This window comes from Talaromyces rugulosus, chromosome VI (assembly GCF_013368755.1).
Source record: "Talaromyces rugulosus chromosome VI, complete sequence".
NCBI classification, from domain to species: Eukaryota; Fungi; Ascomycota; class Eurotiomycetes; order Eurotiales; family Trichocomaceae; genus Talaromyces; species Talaromyces rugulosus.
In genome coordinates this window covers 98-25,907 of record NC_049566.1, presented here as the reverse complement: position 1 = coordinate 25,907, position 25,810 = coordinate 98, and the positions used below count along the sequence as shown (strand labels likewise).

The 25,810-nt window shown below is 43.9% G+C and overlaps 3 protein-coding genes across 3 annotated transcripts; all 3 read left to right on the top strand.

The window, feature by feature from the left end:
- Nucleotides 1–312: 312 nt before the first annotated feature.
- On the top strand, nucleotides 313–792 carry TRUGW13939_10357 (uncharacterized protein; the record flags this gene model as incomplete). The annotated part of the gene is made up of 1 exon (XM_035493469.1): nucleotides 313–792. The coding sequence occupies one exon, from the start codon at nucleotides 313–315 to the stop codon at nucleotides 790–792; it is 480 nt and encodes a 159-aa protein (XP_035349362.1).
- A 2,479-nt stretch (nucleotides 793–3,271) lies between these two features.
- Nucleotides 3,272–6,442, top strand: TRUGW13939_10356 (uncharacterized protein; the record flags this gene model as incomplete). Its single annotated transcript, XM_035493468.1, has 1 exon — nucleotides 3,272–6,442. One exon carries the CDS (start codon nucleotides 3,272–3,274, stop codon nucleotides 6,440–6,442), a length of 3,171 nt encoding a protein of 1,056 aa, XP_035349361.1.
- Nucleotides 6,443–18,797: 12,355 nt separating this feature from the next.
- TRUGW13939_10355 (uncharacterized protein) lies at nucleotides 18,798–23,783 on the top strand (the record flags this gene model as incomplete). Its single annotated transcript, XM_035493467.1, has 1 exon — nucleotides 18,798–23,783. One exon carries the CDS (start codon nucleotides 18,798–18,800, stop codon nucleotides 23,781–23,783), a length of 4,986 nt encoding a protein of 1,661 aa, XP_035349360.1.
- Between the last annotated feature and the right edge of the window lie 2,027 nt (nucleotides 23,784–25,810).

The following is a 25,810-nucleotide window of genomic DNA, read 5'->3' as shown; positions in this document are numbered from 1 at the left end:
AGCCTATCCCCCGCAGATATCAATGGCTAACCGTCTATCAAGCTGAAAGCCCATACTATTTAGACAGTTATAGCGCGGTTGGCTATGATCAGCCAGTTATTTATGATTCATCAGATTAGAATGTTTATATGGTTAGAAGCTATTCAGACTGAGCAGTATTAGATGTAGTATACTCTGTTAGAGGTGTACTAGGATAAGGAGTTAATTGTGAAGCAGGTGCGGCTGTGGCAGGAGATATTGATATTTTTTTAGTATACGCAGTAGCTACACAAGTGGACTAGTCCTTTGTATTGATTTATACGATGACAGCGTATGGCATGGGAGCAGTTGATTGACGCGGTGTGGATTCCACCCACCCACCAGGTGAGCAAGGGTAAGGTGATCACGCAATCCGGGACCACGTGGGCACCGTGGGTGGAGGAAGAGGAGGAAGAGGAGGAGGAGGAGGAGGAGAAGGAGGAGGAGGAGGAGGAGGAGGAGGAGAAGGAGGAGGAAGAGGAGGAGGAGGAGGAGAAGGAGGAAGAAGAGGAGGAAAGAGACACTATATCGATTGATTCGTTATTTATAGACAGCAACGAACCTGATTTTTTCAATGATAGGAGTGACGGGATAGAGAAGACGATAGAGGAGACGGCTATAGGGAGAATAGTTGATATAGATACCATATTTGATATTAAGCGCCCCCCAGAGAATAAAGAGGAAGCCAGCAACATTACTATGCTGTTATTGAGCTCTATAGAGCAGGTGTGTTTGGATTTTTATATCAAATTGTTGAATCAGTATATTACTTAATAGGAATACAATAGTGTATTAGTATATACTATAGCTATATTAGAGGTTTATAAGGGCGGTTTCCATATATCTGAGGATTACCCGCCTATTTTATCGCAAGTGATTAAGGTCGCGCGGTTTATAGTAATAAAAAAAGCCATTGAATTGAGTGACAAGTCTAAGGAGAAAGATATAGCTGAGTTGCCTAGTTCTATAGACTATATAGATTAGGACAGCACATATAGTAGATTACTGCTATCTAGTTTGCTAAGCTGTAAAGGATGTTTGTAGTAAGTGACCTAGATAATAGATCAGTTTATAGTGCGCAGATCGCAAGGCTCTATATAATAAATGTTGGATTTGTACATATATAGATTAAAGATCCATTATAATATGACCAGCACTGGCTATATATAGTAGCAGAATGGGGATAAGTTATATTATAAGGACCAGCAGTTCACTATAAATGAGTTTTGTGGTATAATATATGTAGTGGTCTAGAACGTGCAGTAGATATTGATTGATAATATATTAGGATGCCTATCTGATACTATGCCAGCTATTCTATAGGATTATTTATATGATGACCCCAGCAATAACCAAGTATGATAGAGTTTTTTACAGAATATCTAAATGTAATGGCCTATAGATAGGGAGTATTGGATATAGCATTAAATCTATTAAGACCCAGCTATACAGTGTCAATTCATCTAGACTGATGGATAAAGGTTTTATCTGGCGCGATGGATGATATATCAGAACTGGATCACTGTGTTTTTAGAGAAGTTATTAGTAGCTATCTAGTTTATATAAGGTTAACCAGTGTGGGCTTCTAAATTGTTGAGTATCTGGCACGAGAACAGTCCTATAGATGGGATCTGTAATATGTTTATTGAGGATGGCATGGTGGTATTGGTTGTGTAGTACTATAAAGATTATTAATTAAGTAGCAATATTAAGATTATCTATTAATATTTACTACGCGAGGTAGGTGAGTTATTAGTATAATATTTATGGTTGATATAGCCGTTCGAGTGGGTGATTAGTGGAAATATATATTAACGGGACCAGGTGTCCAGCCATATTTAGACCGCCCACCCACACCAAGCGAAATGGAATTCTAAATGATTACAATATATATTACAGCGCGAGAGTGCTATGGGATTATACAGTCAATTATTGCACATTATATTATATTATGAGGTTATAATTACTATCAGCCGGTGGTATTTATGTAACAAATATCAATTTACAGTAGATAATAGAGATAACCCTAAGGCTATAAATAAAATATAATTATTAGCTGATATTATTGATCATTAGGCCAGGTATAATCCATACATAGCCAGTGGCATATATGCCTAGAAGAGCTGTGAGTTGTTTAGTATTATAGCATCTATACAAGAACAATATTATGGTAATAGTTAGGATTGGTATATATAGTTAAGGTTTATATTATACTAGCTGCTATCCAACCTAGATATTAATCTATTTAGTATGCCCCTAGTATCTAATACATCATAGTTTATAGACGAGGCGTAGTGCAGCTGGGAGAAATAGTGGTAGTGGATGCAGCACATAGATATTGACTAGATATTACGCAATATAATAGGACTAGACACCACATTTCGCGGGCTATAGAAGTAGATTATGCAGGCTGTGATCTAAGGATAGAGCTTAATTATTAGCGTGATGCCTACTGGTAATAGCAAGAGTTTATTGTTCATGTTGCTGGTATAGATAGCCTGTGATAATATAATAGTCATTATCATCCTGTCATAAGAATCGTGAACGCTCAGCCAATCGATAAGTAGCGGACGCTACTTACATAAGCAAGCTGCCTGAAACTCCTATGGAGTAGACTTGCTAATTGTAGGAACGAAGACGGAAGTGACTACACGAGAACTCACGTGATCTGGACAGTGCAGATGCACTGGTTTAGTGAAGACACACCAGGTGGACATACACCCTAAATGGTGCGGCTGCACCATTTCCGTGCAAATACACTTAGTGCAGAACCACCTACCCTGTGCGAGTACACCCGGTGCGGATGCACCCCAGCGGTGCGCATGCACCATGTCAGTGGAAGTGCACCATGGCACGTGACTATGCAGGGAACATAGCCAAACATAGCCAGACTATGTTTGGATATGTCAACAACATAGCCAACAGAGCATCGACTATGCTCGCTATGTTTAGGATCAGCTATATAAGGACACTCATTTACCATCATGTATCTAGCTCATTGTGTTTTATTCTCTCAAGCAAATAGCATATTACTATTACTCTTCAACATACTTTGCAGCCTATCATTGCGATAGTACTCTACTTATCCTAGGATTGCCTTACACAACGTTCTCATCTTGTCTTCTGTTAGCAGAATACCCACCCCGATTCACATCTTGGTGACGAGTTGTTGAACCGATTGACAATAAAACACCCTCATAACACGAAGTTTTGAGAACTAGGTAAGCAATCAAACCTTACTAACGAGCTAATCATGGCAGGAAATAGCAATGCACCAGCAGCAGGACCGGCAACTCCGCGCCCACCTGCAAGACAAGCAAGACCAGTCGATCAAGACAGTGACGATGAACCCGACGAGCAAACCCAGCAAAGATTCACCACGTTGGAAAGAGTCATCGATCAAATGAATGAACACATTCAAAGACTGCAAGCTGCAATCGCTGAAAGAGACGATCATGTCAACCAACTCGAAGCTCAAGTCATGGCTATACCACCTGGCGAAGCTGGAACAGCCGGCAACAGGGTCAAACTACCAAAACCCATGACCTTCGACGGAACTAGATCTAAGTTGAAGACATTTTTGGTCAACATGGAAATGCATATCGAAGCCAACCAGATCACCCATGACAAAAAGAAAATGATCTTTGTGGCATCATGCTTTACCGATGCAGCAGCAGAATGGATACAACCCATGCTAAGTGAATTGTACACTACCGACAGAAGTAGTTGGGGGACTATCACCAGGGAACTGTTTTCGAACTACGGCATGTTCAAACAGAAACTTGGAGAAGCGTTCGGAAACATCGACGAGCTACGGACCGCGGAAAGACAACTAAGATACCTACGACAGACCGGATCCGCTCAGCAGTTGGCAACCAAATTCCGACAGATAGTAACACCACTACACTATGATGATGCTATTCAAATCGCAACCTTTGAGAACATGCTCAAGGAAGAAGTCCAGACGGAACTCATCAAACTCGACCGACCCGACAACATTGACAGATTCATTGAGATGGCGGTCAAGATTGACAACAAACTGTTCGAGATCAAACAGAAGCGACAGGAGTTTCAGAGATGGAAGAAAGTTGGAGGATTCCCTCAGTATGCCAACACATCGGCAAAGCGAGGAACCCAATACGACAAGGACGGCGATGTCAAGATGCAGCTCAACAACGTGATCAGTAAGGAAGAAATGGCCAAGCGCAAGGAAAACAAAGCTTGTTACAAGTGCGGACGAAAAGGACACTTTGCACGACAGTGTCGATCAGGGCAAAACAAACAGAACGGTAACGTCAGCCCTCAAAAAATAACAACAGTCCATCAACAAGTTGCGGCCATACACCAGACAATTGTGACCCCCTCGGACAGTGAGGAGGAGGAGTCAGAAAATGAACAGGTCGACGAAGTCAAGGACTTCTGGGGACCGATACTAGAAAAGGAAATATACGAATCGCTCAAGAAATTCGAGCAAGAAGATAGCCCTGGGCAATCTAAGGGACGCCTCAGACAGAGTTCAGAAAGGGAACCACCCCAGGAAGAAGACGCTAACCCGGAAGAAGCGCAACCTCACCTACGACGAGGTCAAGAGAAAGGACCGATCAGAGAACCTCGCAGAGAAGACCAATACAGCAAAACCGCTGGACGGCGTATTGATGACCTTTCATCAGGAAGTGAAAGCCGACACCCCCTGACGTTTCGAGACGGTGGAAAAGACAGAGAAGTTGACCACGAGGACTCGGATCGAGAATCAGACACCCCGCAACATTCACAGTTAACAAGAACAACAAACCTCAGAAGAGACGCCGCAAGGGCGATCGACCAAGCAAATGAAACAATCAGACTGTTCCAGAAACGACCACCAATCACAAAGAAAGAATGGGATTCAGTCCTAGGAACCAGCACGACGGTTCCAGGAATAAAAATTGAGATTCCAGAAACAAGCAAAGAAGAACTGAAAACAGACAGCGAAGACTCCGAAACAACAGAAGAATTCCCTGAAATCGACTACGAAGAACCAAAACGAGAATGCAGTTGCAAACCACCCAAACCAGTATGTTGGGAAGACTCTATTCAGACATACCGACAACACATCCTCGAATGCGAAAAATGCCACGAGTGGACATTTCACAAATGCGATATGCACGGAAAAAAGAACATCGCACTCGCAAACGAATTCGAATACGTCTCACTCACCAAAGGAACACGGTTGTGCCACCCGATGCTTGGGCATACCGAAAGATGTTCATGCATGTACTACCCACAATATGGAGGACACCATCACAAGAAAATACACTGGACGCAATGCTATGAGTCAAAATGTCCGACTCACCTCGAAGAAAAGGAAAAGAACAAATGGAAGCCAACGGCACCGATGATCATCTATCAACCCATCCCGGACTGCCCGAAGGGCTGGAACGAATGTTGGTGCTACGCAGAAGAAATTTGGCACCCTTTCCATAATAGCATCGAAACTGACCAGTGCTACGCGAAAAAATGTCCATACCACGAAGGACGAGTCATCTACACCGATGAAGACTGGACCGAAATTGTTCTATCACAGAAACGATACCTTGAGAGGCACAGAAAGGGACACCACCTTATTGCCACAACTATCAAGACAGGAGAAACTGTGATCATTATCAAGGGAACAATCAACGGACACGAAGCCAAACTACTCCTCGACTCGGGAGCATCAACGAACTACATTAGCGAAGCATACGTCAAGAAAAACAGGATCCAAACGCACGAGACAAACCTATGGCATACTGTACAAAATTTTGAAGGACAAATCACGATCGAAGGATTCGTACGACGAACTGGAAACATCACACTCAAATCAGGAGAACACGAAGAAAGCATCCAACTGGATTTAAGTCCGTTCGAGCGAAAGGATTTCGACATTATACTCGGAATGACGTGGCTACGGAAACATAATCCTGTCATTGACTGGAAACACGAGACGGTGTCAATAGACCTGAAAACGCTGCAAACAGAGCAGATGGGGATCAAGCCGAACCAGCAGTTGAAGGTGAAACATGCTGAAGAAATAAACGAAATAGGCCGACAAATTGAAACACGAAAGAAACCAAAAGAAATCTACGAAAAAGAACTAAAGGAAGTGCTCGACAAGCTACCAGAAAAATATCGGGACTTTACCGAATTATTTGTGAAGAAAGAATATCGACTACCACAACACGAAACAGAATACGAAGCAGAGATACCGCTCAAGGAAGGAGCACAAGTACCACAAGTGAAGCAACGACAAATCTCACAAGATGAACTCCGAACTACTAAGGAATTCATTGAGAAATTCTTAGCAGCCGGTTACATCAGAGAATCAAAAGCAAAGGCTTCTGCACAAGCAATGTTTGTACCAAAACGCGACGGATCACCACGAATGGTCATCGACTACCGAAATTAAACAATATGACCGAAGACGACGCAAACAAAGCACCACACCAGGAACAGAAGAGAGATTTATTGCAAGGCGCAAAAATCATGACAATGTTCGACGTTGAATGGGGATACTACAACCTACGAATGAAAAATGACGACATCTGGAAAACAGCATTCCTTACAGACTTGGGACTGTACGAATGGCTAGTAGCGCCTATGGGACTCAAACGGCTACCAGCAGAATTCGCGAGGTTTATGACCCACATCCTACGGGAATACCTTAACCTCTTCGTTGCAGTATACTTCGATGATGTTATAGTCTACTCAAAAGACCCCAAGGAACACGATAACCATGTACGACTGGTTATGACAAAACTCATGGAAGCAGGATTAACTCTCAAAATCAAGAAGTGTGAATTCGACACCACACGAGTCAACTACCTAGGAATGGTATATACAACAAACGGACTAGAAATACCGAAAGAGAAATTAGACGCTATCCTCGAATGGCCAACTCCAACGAACGTCCACGACGTACAATCTTTTCTTGGAGCCAGCGGATACGTTCGACGATATCTTGAGAAATACTCAGACGTTACAACACCAATGACAGAATTGCTGAAAAAAGACGAACCATTCGATTGGACAGCAAGAAGACAACGATCTTTTGAAAACGTTAAAGAACTCGTTAAAATTGCGCCAATATTACAACTGTTTAACCCAGAATTACAAAGCATTCTACGAACAGACGCATCTGGATATGCTCTTGGAGCAATCCATGAACAAATCAATGAAAAAGGAGAAACGCAGATTGTCGCATTCTACTCGAGAAAGTTTACATCGGCGGAAGTTAACTACGACGTCCACGACCGAGAATTACTCGCGATAGTTCAAGCATTTCGACAATGGCGGCACTATCTCCAAGGAGCAAAACATGAAGTAATCGTCAAAAGCGATCATCACAATTTGAAGTACTTCACGACAACAAAAGAATTATCTGGAAGACAAATACGATGGGCCGAAGAACTAGCCAAATTCAATTACAGGATTGAACATATTCCAGGAAAACAAAATGCAGCAGCAGACGCATTAAGCAGACGACCAGATTACGCAATCGGGATAGAACCCCCCAAGACAAACATTCTGCAAGAAGAATCAGGAGTTCTACGCCACAATCACAATGCGATCATTGCGACCGCAATAAGAGTTGTTGACGATGATCCGTTCTACGAACGAATGTATCGGGAAACCAACAAGGATCAAAAAATACAAGAAGAATTACAAGCCGGACAAGTTACGAAAAATGTTCAGAAAGGCTTAGCGATATGGAATGGAATGATCAGAGTACCGCAGAATATGACTACGGAAGTCATTCAGCGATACCACGATCCTCCAACAAAAGGACACCAAGGAGTTGAAAGGACAATCGAAATGATTACCCGAACATTCTACTTTCCTTATGTCCGAAAAAGGGTTGAGAATTACATCAGAAACTGCGACGAATGCAACAGAAACAAAGCAGTACACCACAAACCCTTTGGAAAAATGCAAATACCGGAAGTACCAGAAGAAGCATGGAAAAGTATCACTGTTGACTTTATCCAAGGACTACCGCAGTCCAAGGACCCAGTAACAGGAATTACCTACACCGATGCCATGATAACAGTCGACCGACTTACGAAATATGTTATCTTAGAACCAACACCAAAGGATATGACAGCAGAACAATGTGCAAAACTTATGTTACGAAAAGTTTTTGTATGGACCGGATTACCAAACGAACTTATCACAGACCGAGACAAGTTGTTTACATCCAAATATTGGCAGACAATTGCAAAGGCATGCGGAATGCATCACAAGTTATCAACCGCGAATCACCAACAGACTGATGGCCAGTCCGAGAGAATGATTCAAACAGTTGAACAGTATTTTCGACACTATTTAGATTGGGAACAAGACAATTGGGTAGAACTACTACCATTAGCACAGTTCGCATTAAACAATGCAGAAAACGCTACGACAAAACAAGTTCCACATTTTGCGAATCTTGGACGACACCCAAGAATGACATGGTCTGAAGTACCACGAGAAGGATTATCCGAAGCCGCGATAATACAAGCCAACAAACTACAGGCACTCCATCAGACAATATCGAAAGACATCAAGTGGGCTGAAAACCGAATGAAGACCTACTACGACAAGAAGCGCGAGGACGCGCCAATCCTCAAAAAGGGGGAGAAAGTTTACTTACTACGACGAACAATTGGACAGAAAAAATTCAACATTCCAAGCAAGAGACCAAGCAACAAACTTGACGCTATCAAATACGGACCTTTCACAATTCAAGAAAAACTCGCTAACGACAATTACAAACTCCGACTACCAGCAAGAATGAAAGTGCACCCAGTATTTCACATCTCATTATTGGAACCAACCGAAAACCCAGAAAACAGTAACGACGAAGCAACCGAGGATGAATATGAAGTTGAAAACATTCTAAAGAGAAAGTTAGTGGAAGGAAGAATCTTTTACTTAGTCAGCTGGAAAGGATACGGACCGGAACACAACTCATGGGAACCAGTTAGGCACTTGAACTGCCCCGAAAAGATTCGAGCGTTTCGCCAGAAAGAAACTCGGAGAGGACGTGGTCGAACTCGTTGTTAGACGACACGGGAAACTCCTGGATGGCAGCCGCAATCATCTCGTTTGATTTTTGCAGCTCGGCCTCTCGTTTCCGTTCCTCCTCCTCCTTTTCCTCCAAACGCTCCAACTCCTCCACATCCTTTATATCCGTTTGAATAAATTCTCCAGCACGCTTTCGGAGAAGTTTCCTTTGTTTATGCAAACGAGCCCGTTTGGCAAGGAGAGCCTCAAGCTCAGCATTCAACCGATCGTCATCGGCCTCAATCTTCTCTTGAGCCTTGATGAGCTTTTTCCACGCCAGGTCAGACGAGGCCATATCGCGACACTTGCAGCGACCAAAACCAACGCACTCGCTACAGCGACTCGAAATTTCAGATTTAATGCAAACCTTCCCTTGGACTGCACAACGATGACAAGGAATCGGCAGAATAATACCAGACTGTTCGATACGCAGCCGAAGGTTTTTCGTATTTATGTTTTGCTTTGACGACATGGTCAGAACATCACCACCAAGAATGTTAACAAGAAAGAAATTCGCCTACCTATGCGACGGGGGGCCTGCGACTATTTATGTGACTGTCGGGACGCCAGCCTTCGAAGGAGGGGATTGTCATAAGAATCGTGAACGCTCAGCCAATCGATAAGTAGCGGACGCTACTTACATAAGCAAGCTGCCTGAAACTCCTATGGAGTAGACTTGCTAATTGTAGGAACGAAGACGGAAGTGACTACACGAGAACTCACGTGATCTGGACAGTGCAGATGCACTGGTTTAGTGAAGACACACCAGGTGGACATACACCCTAAATGGTGCGGCTGCACCATTTCCGTGCAAATACACTTAGTGCAGAACCACCTACCCTGTGCGAGTACACCCGGTGCGGATGCACCCCAGCGGTGCGCATGCACCATGTCAGTGGAAGTGCACCATGGCACGTGACTATGCAGGGAACATAGCCAAACATAGCCAGACTATGTTTGGATATGTCAACAACATAGCCAACAGAGCATCGACTATGCTCGCTATGTTTAGGATCAGCTATATAAGGACACTCATTTACCATCATGTATCTAGCTCATTGTGTTTTATTCTCTCAAGCAAATAGCATATTACTATTACTCTTCAACATACTTTGCAGCCTATCATTGCGATAGTACTCTACTTATCCTAGGATTGCCTTACACAACGTTCTCATCTTGTCTTCTGTTAGCAGAATACCCACCCCGATTCACATCTTGGTGACGAGTTGTTGAACCGATTGACACATCCTATTAGTATCATTACGAGATAATTTACAGTATTAATATGTGGAATTAGATATTTAATGTATCATATAGAATAATTAACAACCTATTAATGATATATTAATTATATTAATTATGTCCGAGTCCATTATATATAATGAAATATTTAATACATTTTTAAATTGCAAGCAGTTCACCAGCCAGTTAAACTAGATTATAATTGATAAATATCATATTATATTGTATAACTAGTATAATTTCCGCAAATTAATAACATAGTTAGAATAGTTAGTCCAGTACTATACTCCTATATTATTATTAATAGCGACAATACTCTAAAAGAATAAGGAGTGATTATACTAGCAGATATATTTCCTTCTTAATACTATATATTAGATCCACACACATACTAATTATCACAACATTATATATTAGATAATCTACATTACACAGCTACAAGAGCATGGCCAACATAATAATATAGAAGCAGCCATCATAATATAGATTAAACAGAAGATCCCACAATATTCACTTAGCAAAATAATAGTATACACTAATAGCCAGTACCAGACAGAGCAGATCATAAAAGCATTAAAATACAATACATACCATTTCTACACAATTAATTAAGCTAGGATGTTAAACACATTCTAACAAACGCCTAGCAGCATCATCATAACCACCAGTACATTAGGTATAGACATTAATATCCCCAACATCCAATATGTGATCCACGTTAGACGTCCCCAATCATTATTAGATTATGCCTAGAAGAGTGGACATACTAGGTAAGATAGGCAGGGCAGCATGGCAATAATAGTTTTAGATAGTAATAGTAATAAATAAAAAGACCCAGTGACCAATTAAGATATAAAATCATTACAGACATTAAAATAGATACAGCAATACATTAATCAGCTATATTAACAAGGCGTATTCAATCTATATTTAAATAGAGAAGTAGATGGGTACCAGTGGCAGTAGTGCAAGAAAAGTGAAGCAGCATATAATAGATATTATACAGCAGCCATACCAGTTAAGACATAGGCCACATCACTAACCACACAGAGTGAGACCCCAGCCATATCACCAGCCAGACAGGTTCAGATCCAGACCAGATCACCAATCCCAGCACCAGCGCGGTCCCTAAAACGAAAGTTAAGCAAGGCATTCACCATAGTAATAATACCACATACCCAGCAGAGAGAATACAACAAGCTATAGGAGCAATTACGATCATATATCAAATATAAGGCGCGAATAATAGATTCTATCTAGGAGCATTTTGACCGGTGGGTAGGATAATACCAGATTTATATGATACACAAGGCACCCAGCGAGCATTTCACATATCAATGTTCCCAGGCCAAAGGCCAATAGGCAGCAGTGTGGATCAAGGAGACCATCTATAAGGTAACCAAGAATCAACGCAAAGATAGAAGGAATAGATATAAGGATTATACAGTATATTTTCAGTGTTATTCACTACAGTAGATATGTCTATAATAGATTTATGTCAATTATAGTAGATATCAGCATACCAAAGAAGCATATCAATATTTAGAGACAACAGCACACACCATGGCGTAGTTATTGTATGGACTGATATAAAAAGTGATCTAGCCAGCATAGAAGCAGCGATTAGCGCAGATACCCAGGGGAGAGATCCTCTATAAGAACCAGACTGCATTAATTCATCATTTTCAGCGAAAGTTTAGAAAACATAGAGAAAAGCGTAGTGGATTAATAGAAAAGATAACGTGGATATATTTATAGATTAATAATACAATACAAGTAGATATCAAGAGCAGTAAGGATTCCAATTTAATCATAAGCCATATATAGATACATACACCACAATAATATAGAAATAGAGAAGGTTCTATAAGCACAAAATACCCATATAATAGTCAAGCAGAAGTTTATAGGCATTAGCCCACATAACAGTCAAGCAGAGATTTATAGACATAGACCCGCATGATAGTTAAACAGAGGTTTATAGGTATTAGCCCACATAACAATCAAGCAGAGATTTATAGATATTAGCCCATATAATAGTCAAGTAGAGATTTATAGGCATAGACCCACATAACAATCAAACAAAGGTTTGTAGGTATAGACCCGCATAACAGTCAAGTAGAGATTTATAGATATAGACCCACATGACGGTCAAGCAGAGATTTATAGATATAGGTCTATATGATAATCAAGTAGAGGTTTGTAGGTATAGACCCACATAACAGTCAAATAGAGGTTTATAGGTATAAATCCACATAATAGTCAAGCAGAGATTTATAGGTATAGGCCTGTATAATGGTCAAGGCAGTTCTAAATATTTGCATAGATACATCAGGATCAGGTAGATTATCAGAACCCAGATTAGGTATATATATGGATGAGACAGAAAGTTTAATAGGAAGGCATAGAATATATACGCATGAAGCAGGGGTTTTACTAGATTAATAAAAGCATTATTTAGTGATTATATATATTTACAGATGTTAATATAAACTAGTCTGAAGAATATATATTTTGAATATTGAATTAAGAGAGTGATATATATATACACAGATTGATATAGATAATATATATATAATAGAATACCAAAAGAAAGCGAGAAAAAGAAATGGTAAGACTAGAAAGAAAGGAATGAAAAGGAAAGAGAGCGGATGATGTATCGGTTAGGGTTAGGGAGAGGGGCCTATAGTGGCCAGGGTTAGGGTTACCTATGATGGTGCACGGGGTCTATTCCAGTGATTATATAGGATCTAAGAGATGCAAACAATAGTAGGGTTAGAAATAAAAGGAGGGAAGCTAATAGGAAAAGGAAAGAAGTAGAAGTGAGAGAAGAAAAAGTCTAAAAGGTGTAGGAGGCCCGTATAAAGGCCAAGATAGGTTTAATAGATATAAGAGGTCTATATAAAGATCTAGACCAGACCTAATTATATAGTCAAATTCCCTATACAGGAGATATGAAGGTGGGAGTGATAAAGTCTAGCAATAAGGCTAGGCTAGGGTTAGGGTTACCAATGATGGTGTAAAGGGCACAATCTGGTGGTTATCTCCATGAGAAACAATGATGTATAATAGAAAAAAGAAAGAAAGACAGAAATAAAAGAATAGGAACAGCAGAAATAGAAAGAAAAATATAAAAAGTAGAAAAGACTAGAATGATAGAAAAAATTTGAAAGATTAAAAGAGTAGGAAAGGTTGGATAGGCAGGAAAAGGAAAGGAAAAGGTCTGGGTTTAGGTTATCAATAATGATACTAGGAGCACAATCTGGCAGTTATCCTATCATTAATGGAAAAACAACTGACTAGTCTGTTGATTTTATTTTATTAATAAATATTAGCGTCGTGTTAGGTAAAAGGGAATTGATTAGTTTTTTTAATTTAATTGACTCCCTACGCCTGCATTTATATTAGGGTAGAGGTTTAAATTTAGACTAGGGATATATGACGCTGCTATCAATATATAGTATCAGTTTGAGTGCATTTAACCGATTAGCTATGTTGTTACAAGTTATTAAAAATCATTAGGGTTATATTTTGAGGTAATTAAGGTATGGAAGTGTTATATTTAATTAGAACTACAACCATTATCTAAAATAGAAAAGTAATAAAAGTTTAAAATTATTTTAGTATGATTTTAGAGTTATTTTTATATCCTGGTTAGAGGGACTACTATCCATCATTCAATACATTTATAGAAACATGGTAATGCTAAATATTATATAGATATGTTACGGGCTAGGTCCCGTCTTACTGGCCTTATGTAGGTCCAGGAATTGAGTAGATTCAAATGTAAGAAAAAGAAGGAAAAGGTTCGCAGAGGTTCGCATTATTGAATGTTGATACAGGCGAGTGTGGGTCCCAGAGGCGCTCTAGTGAATCTAGTGTAGCGTCAGGGGGTTCTTCTATAGCGAACCAGGTATGGACTAGATGCAGTTATTCTACAAGAGCGAAGCCTGAGTATCCTAGGGGCTAAGACCTTAATATTACTCCCCCTCTTCGGTAAGGACGTTGTGGTGTTGAAACCAGTAGTCAAGTGCTTCGGTGTCTTCTATGGACTGGGCAGGTTCCTATATAGGTCGTGCATATCCGGTCCAATAGATAAGGTATTGCTTCATATATCTGTGGCCCTGACATATGGTCTGTTCATTAAGTATACTATTGACTAGGTACTCTTCATTATCTTCTACTAGGTGTGTTAGTGGCTAGTAATTATGTTAGGTCTATGAAGGGAGTGGACATGTGCCTGCAGAGCAGAGGAGCGTTGTATGAAAAACATCATGAATAGTTCTAGGAATATCAAGTCGGTACGTATAGGATCCCACTTTCTCTAGTATAGTATATTTTGTATGTTGGGCGTCTAGCTTCTTTAAAAGTCATTCAGTCTGAATATTCTAAAGGTCTAACCATACCTTCTATCCTACTTTATACTCTAAAGAAGTCTCTCGGCGACGGTTCGCACTATTTTCCATTCGCTACTACGCTGAGACAAGCTCAGTCTGCGCTATATCAAAGGCCTGCCATAGCTTAGTAACTATATTGTTTGTATGTTCGATAGCGGGTCTTCACTGCTCAGATATGGGGATAGCTTCATCTAACTAGAGTGGTTCAACGTTGTATCTATGGGTCAGGAAGAAAAGGCTGATACCAGTTATAGTAGCATCGCGCCTATTTATTGCGAGTTGCGCAATTGTGGTTAGTAGGCTCCAGTCGGTTTAGAGGTAGATACAGAAGTTCTGCAGATATTCTTCTATCATAGAGTTAGCACGTTCTGTCTATCCATCAGTTTGAGGGTGATGTGTGGTTAACAATTGTCTTATAATCTTTAGACGTTCGCACACGCCTTTCTAAAGGTTATTAACAAATTGTGTGCTCTGATTTGATATAATGCTGCTAGACGGCTTATGTTCGCGTATGAATTAGTCAATAAACTTTGATATCACTGTCTTAGTATCTATATGTTTGTATGGTACTAATATAATCCCTTTTCCCAGTCGGTCAATAATTATTATAAGATTTGTATTCCTATCGGACATTGGGAGTTTCTCTATAAAATCTATATTAATATCTTGCCATATTCGCGAAGGAACAGAGAGCAGTTTTAATAATCTTTGTTGGTGTTATCTCTATACGGTGTTCATACCATATTTGTTACAGTTATTCACGAATCTTTAGACATCCTTAGATAGGTTCGGCTAATATAGTTGTCGGGCCATAATAGTATAGGTTATATTTTGGCCTGGGTGTCCGGTGAAATAAGAGTTATATGTATCTTATATAATACGAGTATAGAGTGGTTCGCTGTTTGGTACCTATTGTTGGTTTTGAAATAATAACCGGTCTGCTGTATTGATCGTGCATTCGGATACTATAGTGCGAAGTTGTAGGTCTTGAGGAAACTGTAGGAGCTTCTGGTGTACAGCCTCTTTAATTTGTTTATAATTCTTATCCTTAGCTTTGGCTAGTTGCCACTGTTCTCTAATTGACGTTAAGTGCTTTATGTGGGTAGCGTGGATATAGGGTTTAGGTGCGGTGTTTGATAAGTGATCTTAGGGAGGTTATTCTGGATAGTTTCTCTGTATCTTGTTAGGGTTGATAAGACGCTTATTTTGGTATGCTAGGTGTTTATTGTCAATCCCATCAGGCATATCTTGCGAGCGTTGTGATAGTGTATCAGGTCTAGCAGCTAGTCGCCCTAGCTGGTATTGGAGCTTATAGTTGAAGCATAAGAGTATACTAACCTATCTCATTTGCCTTTTATTCAACTGTTAGAGCTGTATAAAGTATTTAAAATTCCAGTGGTTAGTCAGGATAATAAACTTCTTAGTGCTAATTAATTTAGGTTTCTATTGCTTCAGACACGCTATTATTACTAATAGCTCCTTATTATAGATCTTGTAATTACACTCCGCGGGCGTGCACTTTTAGGAGAAGTAGGCGCAGGTTTGTAGAAGTCCTTTGTTATCATACTGTGATAATGTCCCCCCTATGACATATCCTGAAGAGTCGGCTTCTATGATTGTATCCTGCTTGGGGTCGAATTACACTAGTATTGGGTCACTTACAAACATTTGCTTTAGTTGTTCGAAGGCTTCATTAACGGCCTTGGTCCAAACGAAGGTAGTTCCCTTTTTAGTCAGTTCTGTCAGTGGACGGATTATATTGGAATATCCTTAGATAAACTGTCGGTAGAAATTTGCGAACCCTAGGAACGATCGCACATCTTTTACATATGTTAGGGCTTTCCATTCTAAAATGGCAGAGACTTTCGCAGGGTCCATTCAGATCCCTTTTCTAGCTTCTAATATGAATCTAAGGTATTTTATTGTCTGCACCTCAAACTCATATTTATTGATATCTAGCTGTAGTCCTGCAGTGTGTAGGTGTTCTAGTATCTTTATTACCTGTTTCCGATGGTGCGCGCAGCTGCCTTCCGTAAAGATAAGCATGTCATCTAGATAGGCAGATATAAAGTCATCCAGAAACTCGCGAAGGGTCTAATTGATGTATCATTAAAACATGCTTGGCGTATTGGTAAGGCTGAAAAGTATTACTAACCATTTATAAAGTCTAAACCTGGTTTAGAAAGCTGTCTTTTACTTGTCTTCTTCAGCGATGTGTATCTTATAGAAGGCCGCTGTAATGTCAAGCTTTGTAAACCATCAGGCTTTAGATATTCGTTATAGGATCTTATGTATTAATGGTAATAGATATCAGTCCTTTTTTGTTATAGCGTTAAGCGCCTGATAATCGATGTAGAAGTGCAGTCTTCTTCTGGGTTTCTTTACAAACAGTACCGGCGCTATAGCGGGCGAGTTGCTCACACGTATGAAGTCTTTTGATAGTAAGTTGTGGAGAGTTTTCTGTAGGACTAGTAGTTCTTTTTGTGATATGTTATAGAGAGGGCCCCATGGTATCTCTGGCTTGCGCCTCTTTGCATTGGTGTTAATTAGTTCAATCTGATGGTTGATATTCGGACATGATAGTGGTAGCTTGTTAGCTTTCTTCGGATTAAATAGTTCTAGGAACTTGTGGTAATGCTTAGGTAGCTTGTTCCCTGGGTCTGTCTGTGGTTTCGAGGCCAGAGCTTTCTTAATATCCTATATGGAGACTGCAAATATGTTAACCTCTTTTTTCCTGCTTTGTATCCTTTTCAAAGCGTTCACTGTAGCTGCACCGATCTGTTGGGGGGCGTACTCAGGTCATAACAGGTTCTTTTTATCGATGGATATTCCGTTCCCGAATTCTAGTTGGCCTCTAGTGGCGTCAATTCTTACATATTGGTGTTCTATCCATAGAAGATCTAATATTATATCATATTCACACTTCGGAACTATATAGAAGTAGGCTTTCTCCTGTATATTTCCTCTGATATCTAATATCACGCATGCAATTTCTTTAATGTATTGAGGTGCCGAACCATTATATTCCTTAATAGGTTGAGATTTAATAGCGCTATAATTCAGCTTTTTCTTTCGAGCGAAGGTCTCTTTGATGATCCTATAGATAAGGCACCTACTATCAATTAAAGCATTGACATTGGTTCTATGGTCTAACTATACGTCTATATTGAATAGAGGTCTGTTAAACCTTCCAACTATCTTCTTAAAATTCTCGAAGTCACGAGCTATTTTGCATTTTAGCTTCTGTGGGCGATTTTACGCAGAAGCTACTCTTTTGACTCTGATGTGCTATCTGAGCCTATATCAGATTCGGTTTTATTCTCCTTTACTCTGGTGTTAAATATTCTTGTGAACGTATCGTGTTTCTTCTTGCCACAGTTCCTCAGAGATGGCGCCTGATGGAGCAGCGCAGGTTCAAGGCAGTATTAGGCAATATAACCTGGTTTTCTGTATCGAAAATAGTTGTCCATTCTAACCAAAATACCTGAGTGTAGTGAACTGTACTACAATCACAAACTCTATTTTAGGGTTATTTTTGCTAGTTAAATCTAGGGTTAGTGTCATAGACTACAATCACGAACTTTTGTAGACTACAATCAGGTTTTGTCGCCTGATCGCCCTAACCAAAATACCTGAGTGTAGTGAACTGTACTACAATCACAAACTCTATTTTAGGGTTATTTTTGCTAGTTAAATCTAGGGTTAGTGTCATAGACTACAATCACGAACTTTTGTAGACTACAATCAGGTTTTGTCGCCTGATCGCCCTCAAAATTGGACCAGTTATTTTCATACCATTAAATCGCTCGTCACCGGAGAATGAGCGATATTCAAGTTATCGTGCCGCTGTCGTGGTTAATTGAAAAGGACGGGTTTTTCAGGTTGTTTTGGTTGGGGTGCGACGGGCGCTAGTGGCCAGGATATATCGCGTGCGCGCCATGACGGATCGTCAGGGGTTCCGACGTATTAGGGCATGGTTATATATAATCATATATTGTCCATACTACAGATTACCATTACCATTATAGATAGCATTAGTATTTATCACATTTACCAGGGCAATTCATTATTATCATCATGTATAACACGTTTTTCGAGCAACTAGAGGAGTTTCCCATTGTGGTATGCCGGGAGTGTCGCCATGCCGTGTGGCCCAGCCAGATTGAAACGCATTTGCGTCGCGCGCACCGTTATGTGTCCACCACCATGCGCGTCACATTGGCCGATGATGTTCGTACATGGCCCAACATCGCGCATGACCCGATCGAGTTGAATATCCCGGCCACCCGGACCACAGCGATCCAACAGTTGGTCGCGCCCGTTGATGGATATCGATGTCAATTGAGTTCCCATTCGTGCCAATACATATGCACTACCATGCCCACCATGCGGCAGCATTGGATCAAGCATCATCAGTGGTCCCGGACCCGAAAGATCGGACAGCCCACCCACATGGAGCAGAAACAGATTCAGCACGAGCAGGACCAGGCATGCCGTCCCGTTCAATGCCAGCGGTTGTTTCCCGTCAAGGCCAACTCGCAGTATTTTGCGATTATTCCCGAGACGGATGAAGCCGTGGCCCCCGACGGTGATGCGTGCGAGACGTTAATCCAGAACATGCAGGCGCATTGGCGCAGCGTGCAGGAGGCCGCGGATCGGAAGATCCAGGCCGGCCAGGTCGACGAGGCCAACCCGTGGTTACGGCGAACCGAGTGGGTGAAGTATTTGGGGGAGTTCGACATCCCCGATTTGATACAGAGTGTGAGCCCACCCCCCGCGGATATCGACGGCCAGCCGTCCATCGAGCCGGAAGCCCACGCCATTTGGACGGCCATGGCGCGGTTGGCCACGATCAGCCAGTTGTCCGTGATTCACCAGATTGGGGTGTTTGTGCGGTTGGAAGCCATCCGGACCGAGCAGCATCAGACGCGGTACACCCCGTTAGAGGCGTACCAGGATGAGGAGTCAATCGTGAAGCAGGTGCGGCCGTGGCAGGAGATGTTGATGTTTTTTTGGCGTACGCAGCAGCCGCACGAGTGGACCAGTCCCCCGTATCGATTCACGCGACGACAGCGCATGGCATGGGAGCGGTTGGTCGACGCGGTGCGGATTCCACCCACCCGCCAGGTGAGCAAGGGTAAGGTGATCACGCGATCCGGGGCCACGCGGGCACCGTGGGTGGAGGAAGAGGAGGAAGAGGAGGGGGAGGAGGAGGAGGAGGAGGAGGAGGAGAGAGACACCATGTCGATTGATTCGTTGTCCGTGGACAGCAACGAACCCGATTTTTTCAATGATAGGAGTGACGGGATAGAGAAGACGATGGAGGAGACGGCCATGGGGAGAACGGTTGATGTGGATGCCATATTTGATATTGAGCGCCCCCCGGAGAATGAGGAGGAAGCCAGCAACATCACCGTGCCGCCATTGAGCCCCGTGGAGCGGGCGTGTTTGGATTTTTGCATCGAATTGTTGAACCAGCGCATCACCCGACGGGAGTACGACAGCGCATTAGTGTGTGCCGCAGCCGTATTGGGGGTTCGTGAGGGCGGTTTCCGTACGCCCGAGGATTACCCGCCCATTTTATCGCGAGTGATCAAGGTCGCGCGGTTCATGGTGGTGAAGAAAGCCGTCGAATTGAGTGACGAGCCCGAGGAGGAGGATGCGGCCGAGTTGCCCAGTTCCATGGACCACACGGATTGGGACAGCGCATATGGTGGATCGCCGCCACCCAGTTCGCCAGGCCGCAAAGGATGTTTGCAGTGGGTGACCCAGATGATGGATCGGTTCATGGTGCGCGGATCGCAAGGCCCCACGCAATGGATGTTGGATTTGCGCACATATGGGTTGAAGATCCATTACAACACGACCAGCGCCGGCCATGTACAGTGGCAGAATGGGGACGAGTTATGTTATAAGGACCGGCAGTTCACCATGAATGAGTTTCGTGGCATGGTGCACGCGGTGGTCCAGGACGCGCGGCGGATATTGATCGACGACATATTAGGATGCCCGTCCGACGCCGTGCCAGCCATTCCATGGGACCGTTTGTATGACGACCCCAGCAATAACCAGGCACGATGGAGTTTTTTACAGGACACCCGAACGCAATGGCCCGTGGATGGGGAGCATTGGATGTGGCATCGAATCCGTCAGGACCCAGCCGTGCGGCGTCGATTCATCCAGGCCGACGGGCAAGGGTTTCATCCGGCGCGATGGATGGCGTATCAGAACCGGATCACTGCGTTTTTAGAGAAGTTGTTGGTGGCCATCCAGTTCACATGGGGTCAACCGGCGCGGGCCCCCGAGTTGTTGAGCATCCGGCACGAGAACAGTCCCATGGGTGGGATCCGTAATATGTTTATCGAGGATGGCATGGTGGTATTGGTCGCGCAGTACCACAAGGGTTACCAATTGAGCGGCGACGTTAAGATCATCCATCGATATTTACCACGCGAGGTGGGTGAGTTATTAGTGTGGTATTTGTGGTTGGTGCAGCCGTTCGAGCGGGTGGTCAGTGGAAATATATATCAACGGGACCAGGTGTCCAGCCATATTTGGACCGCCCACCCACACCAAGCGAAATGGAATTCCGAACGATTACGACACATATTGCAGCGCGAGAGTGCCATGGGATTGCGCGGTCAATCATTGCACATTGCATCATATCGTGAGGTTGCGATTGCCATCAGCCGGCGGTATTTACGCAACAAATATCGATTTGCGGCGGATGATGGAGACGACCCCGAGGCCATGGACGAGGTGCAATTGTTGGCCGATGCCGCCGATCGTCAGGCCGGGCATGATCCACACACGGCCGGTGGCATATACGCCCGGGAGAGCCGCGAGTTGTTTGGCGCCATGGCGTCCATGCGAGAACGATATCGTGGTAGCAGTCAGGATTGGCATACATGGTTAGGGTTTGCATCATGCCAGCCGCCGTCCGACCCGGATGCCGATCCATTTAGCGCGCCCCCAGCATCCAGCACATCGTGGTTCACGGACGAGGCGCAGCGCAGCCGGGAGGAACGGTGGCAGCGGATGCAGCGCATGGATGTCGACCAGGCGTTGCGCGACATGATGGGACCGGACGCCGCATTTCGCGGGCCACAGAAGCAGATTGTGCAGGCCGTGATCCAAGGACAGAGCCCGGTCATCGGCGTGATGCCCACCGGTGGTGGCAAGAGTTTGTTGTTCATGTTGCCGGCATGGATGGCCCGCGGTGGCACGACGGTCGTTATCATCCCATTGGTGTCGTTACGAGATGATTTACAGCGTCGATGCGCGGAATTAGACATTCAATGTGTCGCATGGAACAACCGGCAACCCGCCGATGGTGCATCGATTGTGTTAATCACGCCCGAGTCCGCCGTACGTGACGAAACATTCAGCACGTTTTTAAACCGCAAGCAGTTCACCGGCCAGTTGGACCGGATCGTGATCGATGAATGCCACATCGCATTGCACGACCAGTACGATTTCCGCAAGTCGATGACGCAGTTGGGGCAGTTGGTCCGGTACCGTGCCCCCATGTTGTTGTTGACGGCGACGATGCCCCGAGAGGACGAGGAGCGATTGTGCCAGCGGATGTATTTCCCCCCCAGCACCGTGCATTGGATCCGCGCGCGTACCAGTCGTCACAACATTGCATATCGGGTGGTCCGCATTGCGCGGCCGCAGGAGCATGGCCGACGTGGTGACGTGGGAGCGGCCATCATGGCGTGGATTGAACAGGAGATCCCGCGATATTCGCCCGGCAAGGTGGTGGTGTACGCCAACAGCCGGCACCAGACGGAGCAGGTCGCGGAGGCATTGGGATGCGGTGCATACCATTCCCACACGATTGATCGAGCCGGGATGTTGAGCACATTCCGACAGACGCCCAGCGGCGTCATCGTGGCCACCAGTGCATTAGGCATGGGCATCGATATCCCCGACATCCGGTGTGTGATCCACGTTGGGCGTCCCCGATCGTTGTTGGATTATGCCCAGGAGAGTGGGCGTGCCGGGCGAGATGGGCAGGGCAGCACGGCGGTGATGGTTTTGGACGGTAGTGGTGGTGGATGGGGGGACCCAGTGACCGATCGAGATGCGGGATCATTGCGGGCATTGGAGCAGGTACAGCGGTACATTGATCAGCCATGTCGACGAGGCGTGTTCGATCCATATTTGGATGGGGAGGTGGATGGGTACCAGCGGCAGCAGTGCGAGGAGGGTGAAGCGGCGTGTGATGGATGTTGTGCGGCAGCCATACCGGTTGAGACGCAGGCCACATCACCGACCACGCAGAGTGAGACCCCGGCCATATCACCGGCCAGGCGGGTTCAGGTCCAGGCCAGATCACCAGTCCCGGCACCGGCGCGGTCCCCGAAACGAAAGTTAAGCGAGGCATTCACCATGGTGACAATGCCGCATGCCCGGCGGAGAGGATACAACGAGCCATGGGAGCAATTACGATCACACATCGAGCGTGAGGCGCGAACGGTGGATTCCATCCGGGAGCATTTTGACCGGTGGGTGGGACGATGCCGGATTTGCGCGATGCACGAGGCACCCAGCGAGCATTTCACGTATCAATGTCCCCGGGCCGAAGGCCAACAGGCGGCGGCGTGGATCGAGGAGACCATCCGCAAGGTGACCGGGAATCAACGCGAAGATGGGAGGAACGGGTATGAGGATTATGCGGTATGTTTTCAGTGCCATTCGCCGCAGTGGATATGTCCACGATGGGTTCGTGTCGATCATGGTGGATATCAGCGTACCAAAGAAGCATGTCGATATTTGGAGACGGCGGCGCACACCATGGCGCAGTTGTTGCATGGACCGATGCGGGAGGTGATCCAGCCAGCATGGGAGCGGCGGTTGGCGCAGATGCCCGGGGGAGGGGTCCCCCATGAGAACCAGGCCGCGTTGATTCGTCATTTTCAGCGGAAGTTTGGAAAACGTGGAGAGGAGCGTAGTGGGTTGGTAGAAGAGATGACGTGGATGTGTTCATGGGTCGACGATACGATGCAGGTAGATGTCGAGAGCAGTGAGGATTCCAATTCAATCATAAGCCATATGTAGATACATACACCACAATAATATAGAAATAGAGGAGGTTCCATAAGCACAAAATGCCCGTATGATGGTCAAGCAGAGGTTTGTAGGCATTGGCCCGCATGACGGTCAAGCAGAGGTTTGTAGGCATAGGCCCGCATGACGGTCAAGCAGAGGTTTGTAGGCATTGGCCCGCATGACGGTCAAGCAGAGGTTTGTAGGTATAGGCCCGCATGACGGTCAAGCAGAGGTTTGTAGGCATAGGCCCGCATGACGGTCAAGCAGAGGTTTGTAGGCATTGGCCCGCATGACGGTCAAGCAGAGGTTTGTAGGTATAGGCCCGCATGACGGTCAAGCAGAGGTTTGTAGGCATTGGCCCGCATGACGGTCAAGCAGAGGTTTGTAGGTATAGGCCCGCATGACGGTCAAGCAGAGGTTTGTAGGCATAGGCCCGCATGACGGTCAAGGCAGTTCCAAATATTTGCATAGATGCATCAGGATCAGGTAGATTATCAGAACCCAGATCAGGTATATACATGGATGAGACAGAAAGTTCAATAGGAAGGCATAGAATATACACGCATGAAGCAGGGGTTTTACCAGATCAATAAAAGCATTATTCAGTGATTATATATATTTACAGATGTCAATATAAACCAGTCCGAGGAATATATATTTTGAATATTGAATCAAGAGAGTGATATATATATACACAGATCGACATAGATAATATATATATAACAGAATACCAAAAGAAAGCGAGAAAAAGAAATGGCAAGACCAGAAAGAAAGGAAAGGAGAGTGTTGCAAAGAGGGACATCGTTGTCCAAGGCCAGGGTTCGGGTTACCCATGATGGTGCACAGGGCCCAATTGAGGCATCATCGGGGAGACGGCAGAGTGTCATGACGAGTTCGGAGAAGCAGAGGAGAAGATGAAAAGGAAAGAGAGAGGATGACGTATCGGTTGGGGTTAGGGAGAGGGGCCCATGGTGGCCAGGGTTAGGGTTACCAATGATGGTGCAAGGGGCACAATGCGGTTGTCATCCCCATGAGAAACAATTATATATAATAGAAAAAAAAGAAAGACGGAAATGAAAGAATAGGAATAGCACAAACAGGAAGAAAAATATAAAAAGTAGAAAAGACCAGAAAGACAGAAAAAATTAGAAAGGTTGAAAGAGCAGGAAAGGTCGGACAGGCAGGAAAAGGAAAGGAAAAGGTCAGGGTTAAGGTTACCAATGATGGTGCCAGGAGCACAATCCGGCAGTGATCCCAGCGAGAGGCAGTTATATATAATAAAGAAAAAGGACAGAAGTGAAACAACAGAGAAAGTAGATAAAGCAAAAAAGCCGAAAAGATAGGAAGGATAGGAAAGGCAGAAAGGATGGAAAAACAGACCAAGTAGTAATACAGTGCAGTCAGGGTTAGGATTACCAATGATCGTACCAGAGATAGAATGGAGAGAGTCAGGGTTCAGGTTATTAATGATGGTATAAGAGGTACAATATCATGATTTTACCGGCAAAAAGGTTATTATACACAGTAACCAGAAGAGAAGGACGAAAGTACAAAGAACAGAAAAAGACAGAGAAAGAGAGGAAAAGTAAACAAAGGAAAAGGAATATAAGAGAGAAAGGAACGGGACAGAAAAGGCAAAGAAAAAGAATAGGGAAGGAAAAGGAAAGACAGAGAACAGAAAAGGAATGGAAAAGAACAGGAAAAAGACAAGGAAAGGAAAAGAAAAGGAAAAGAAAAGGAAAAGAAAAGGAGAGAAAAGGAAAAGGTCAGGGTTAGGGTTGCCAATGATGGTGCACGGGGCCAGATTCGGGGTTGTCAGAAAGACCGCGAAGAGTGTGGACCAGCATCGATGCAGAAGAAAAAGACGGGGAAATGGAAAATAAAAGGAAAGGGTGTCGGTCAGGGTTAGGAAGAGGGGTCGATCATGGTCAGGGTTAGGGTTACCAATGATGGTGCGAGGAGTATAATCCAGTGGTTACCCCAGCGAGAGGCAAGTATATGGAGTAGAAAAAAGAGAAAGAGAGAAGTGAACGGGA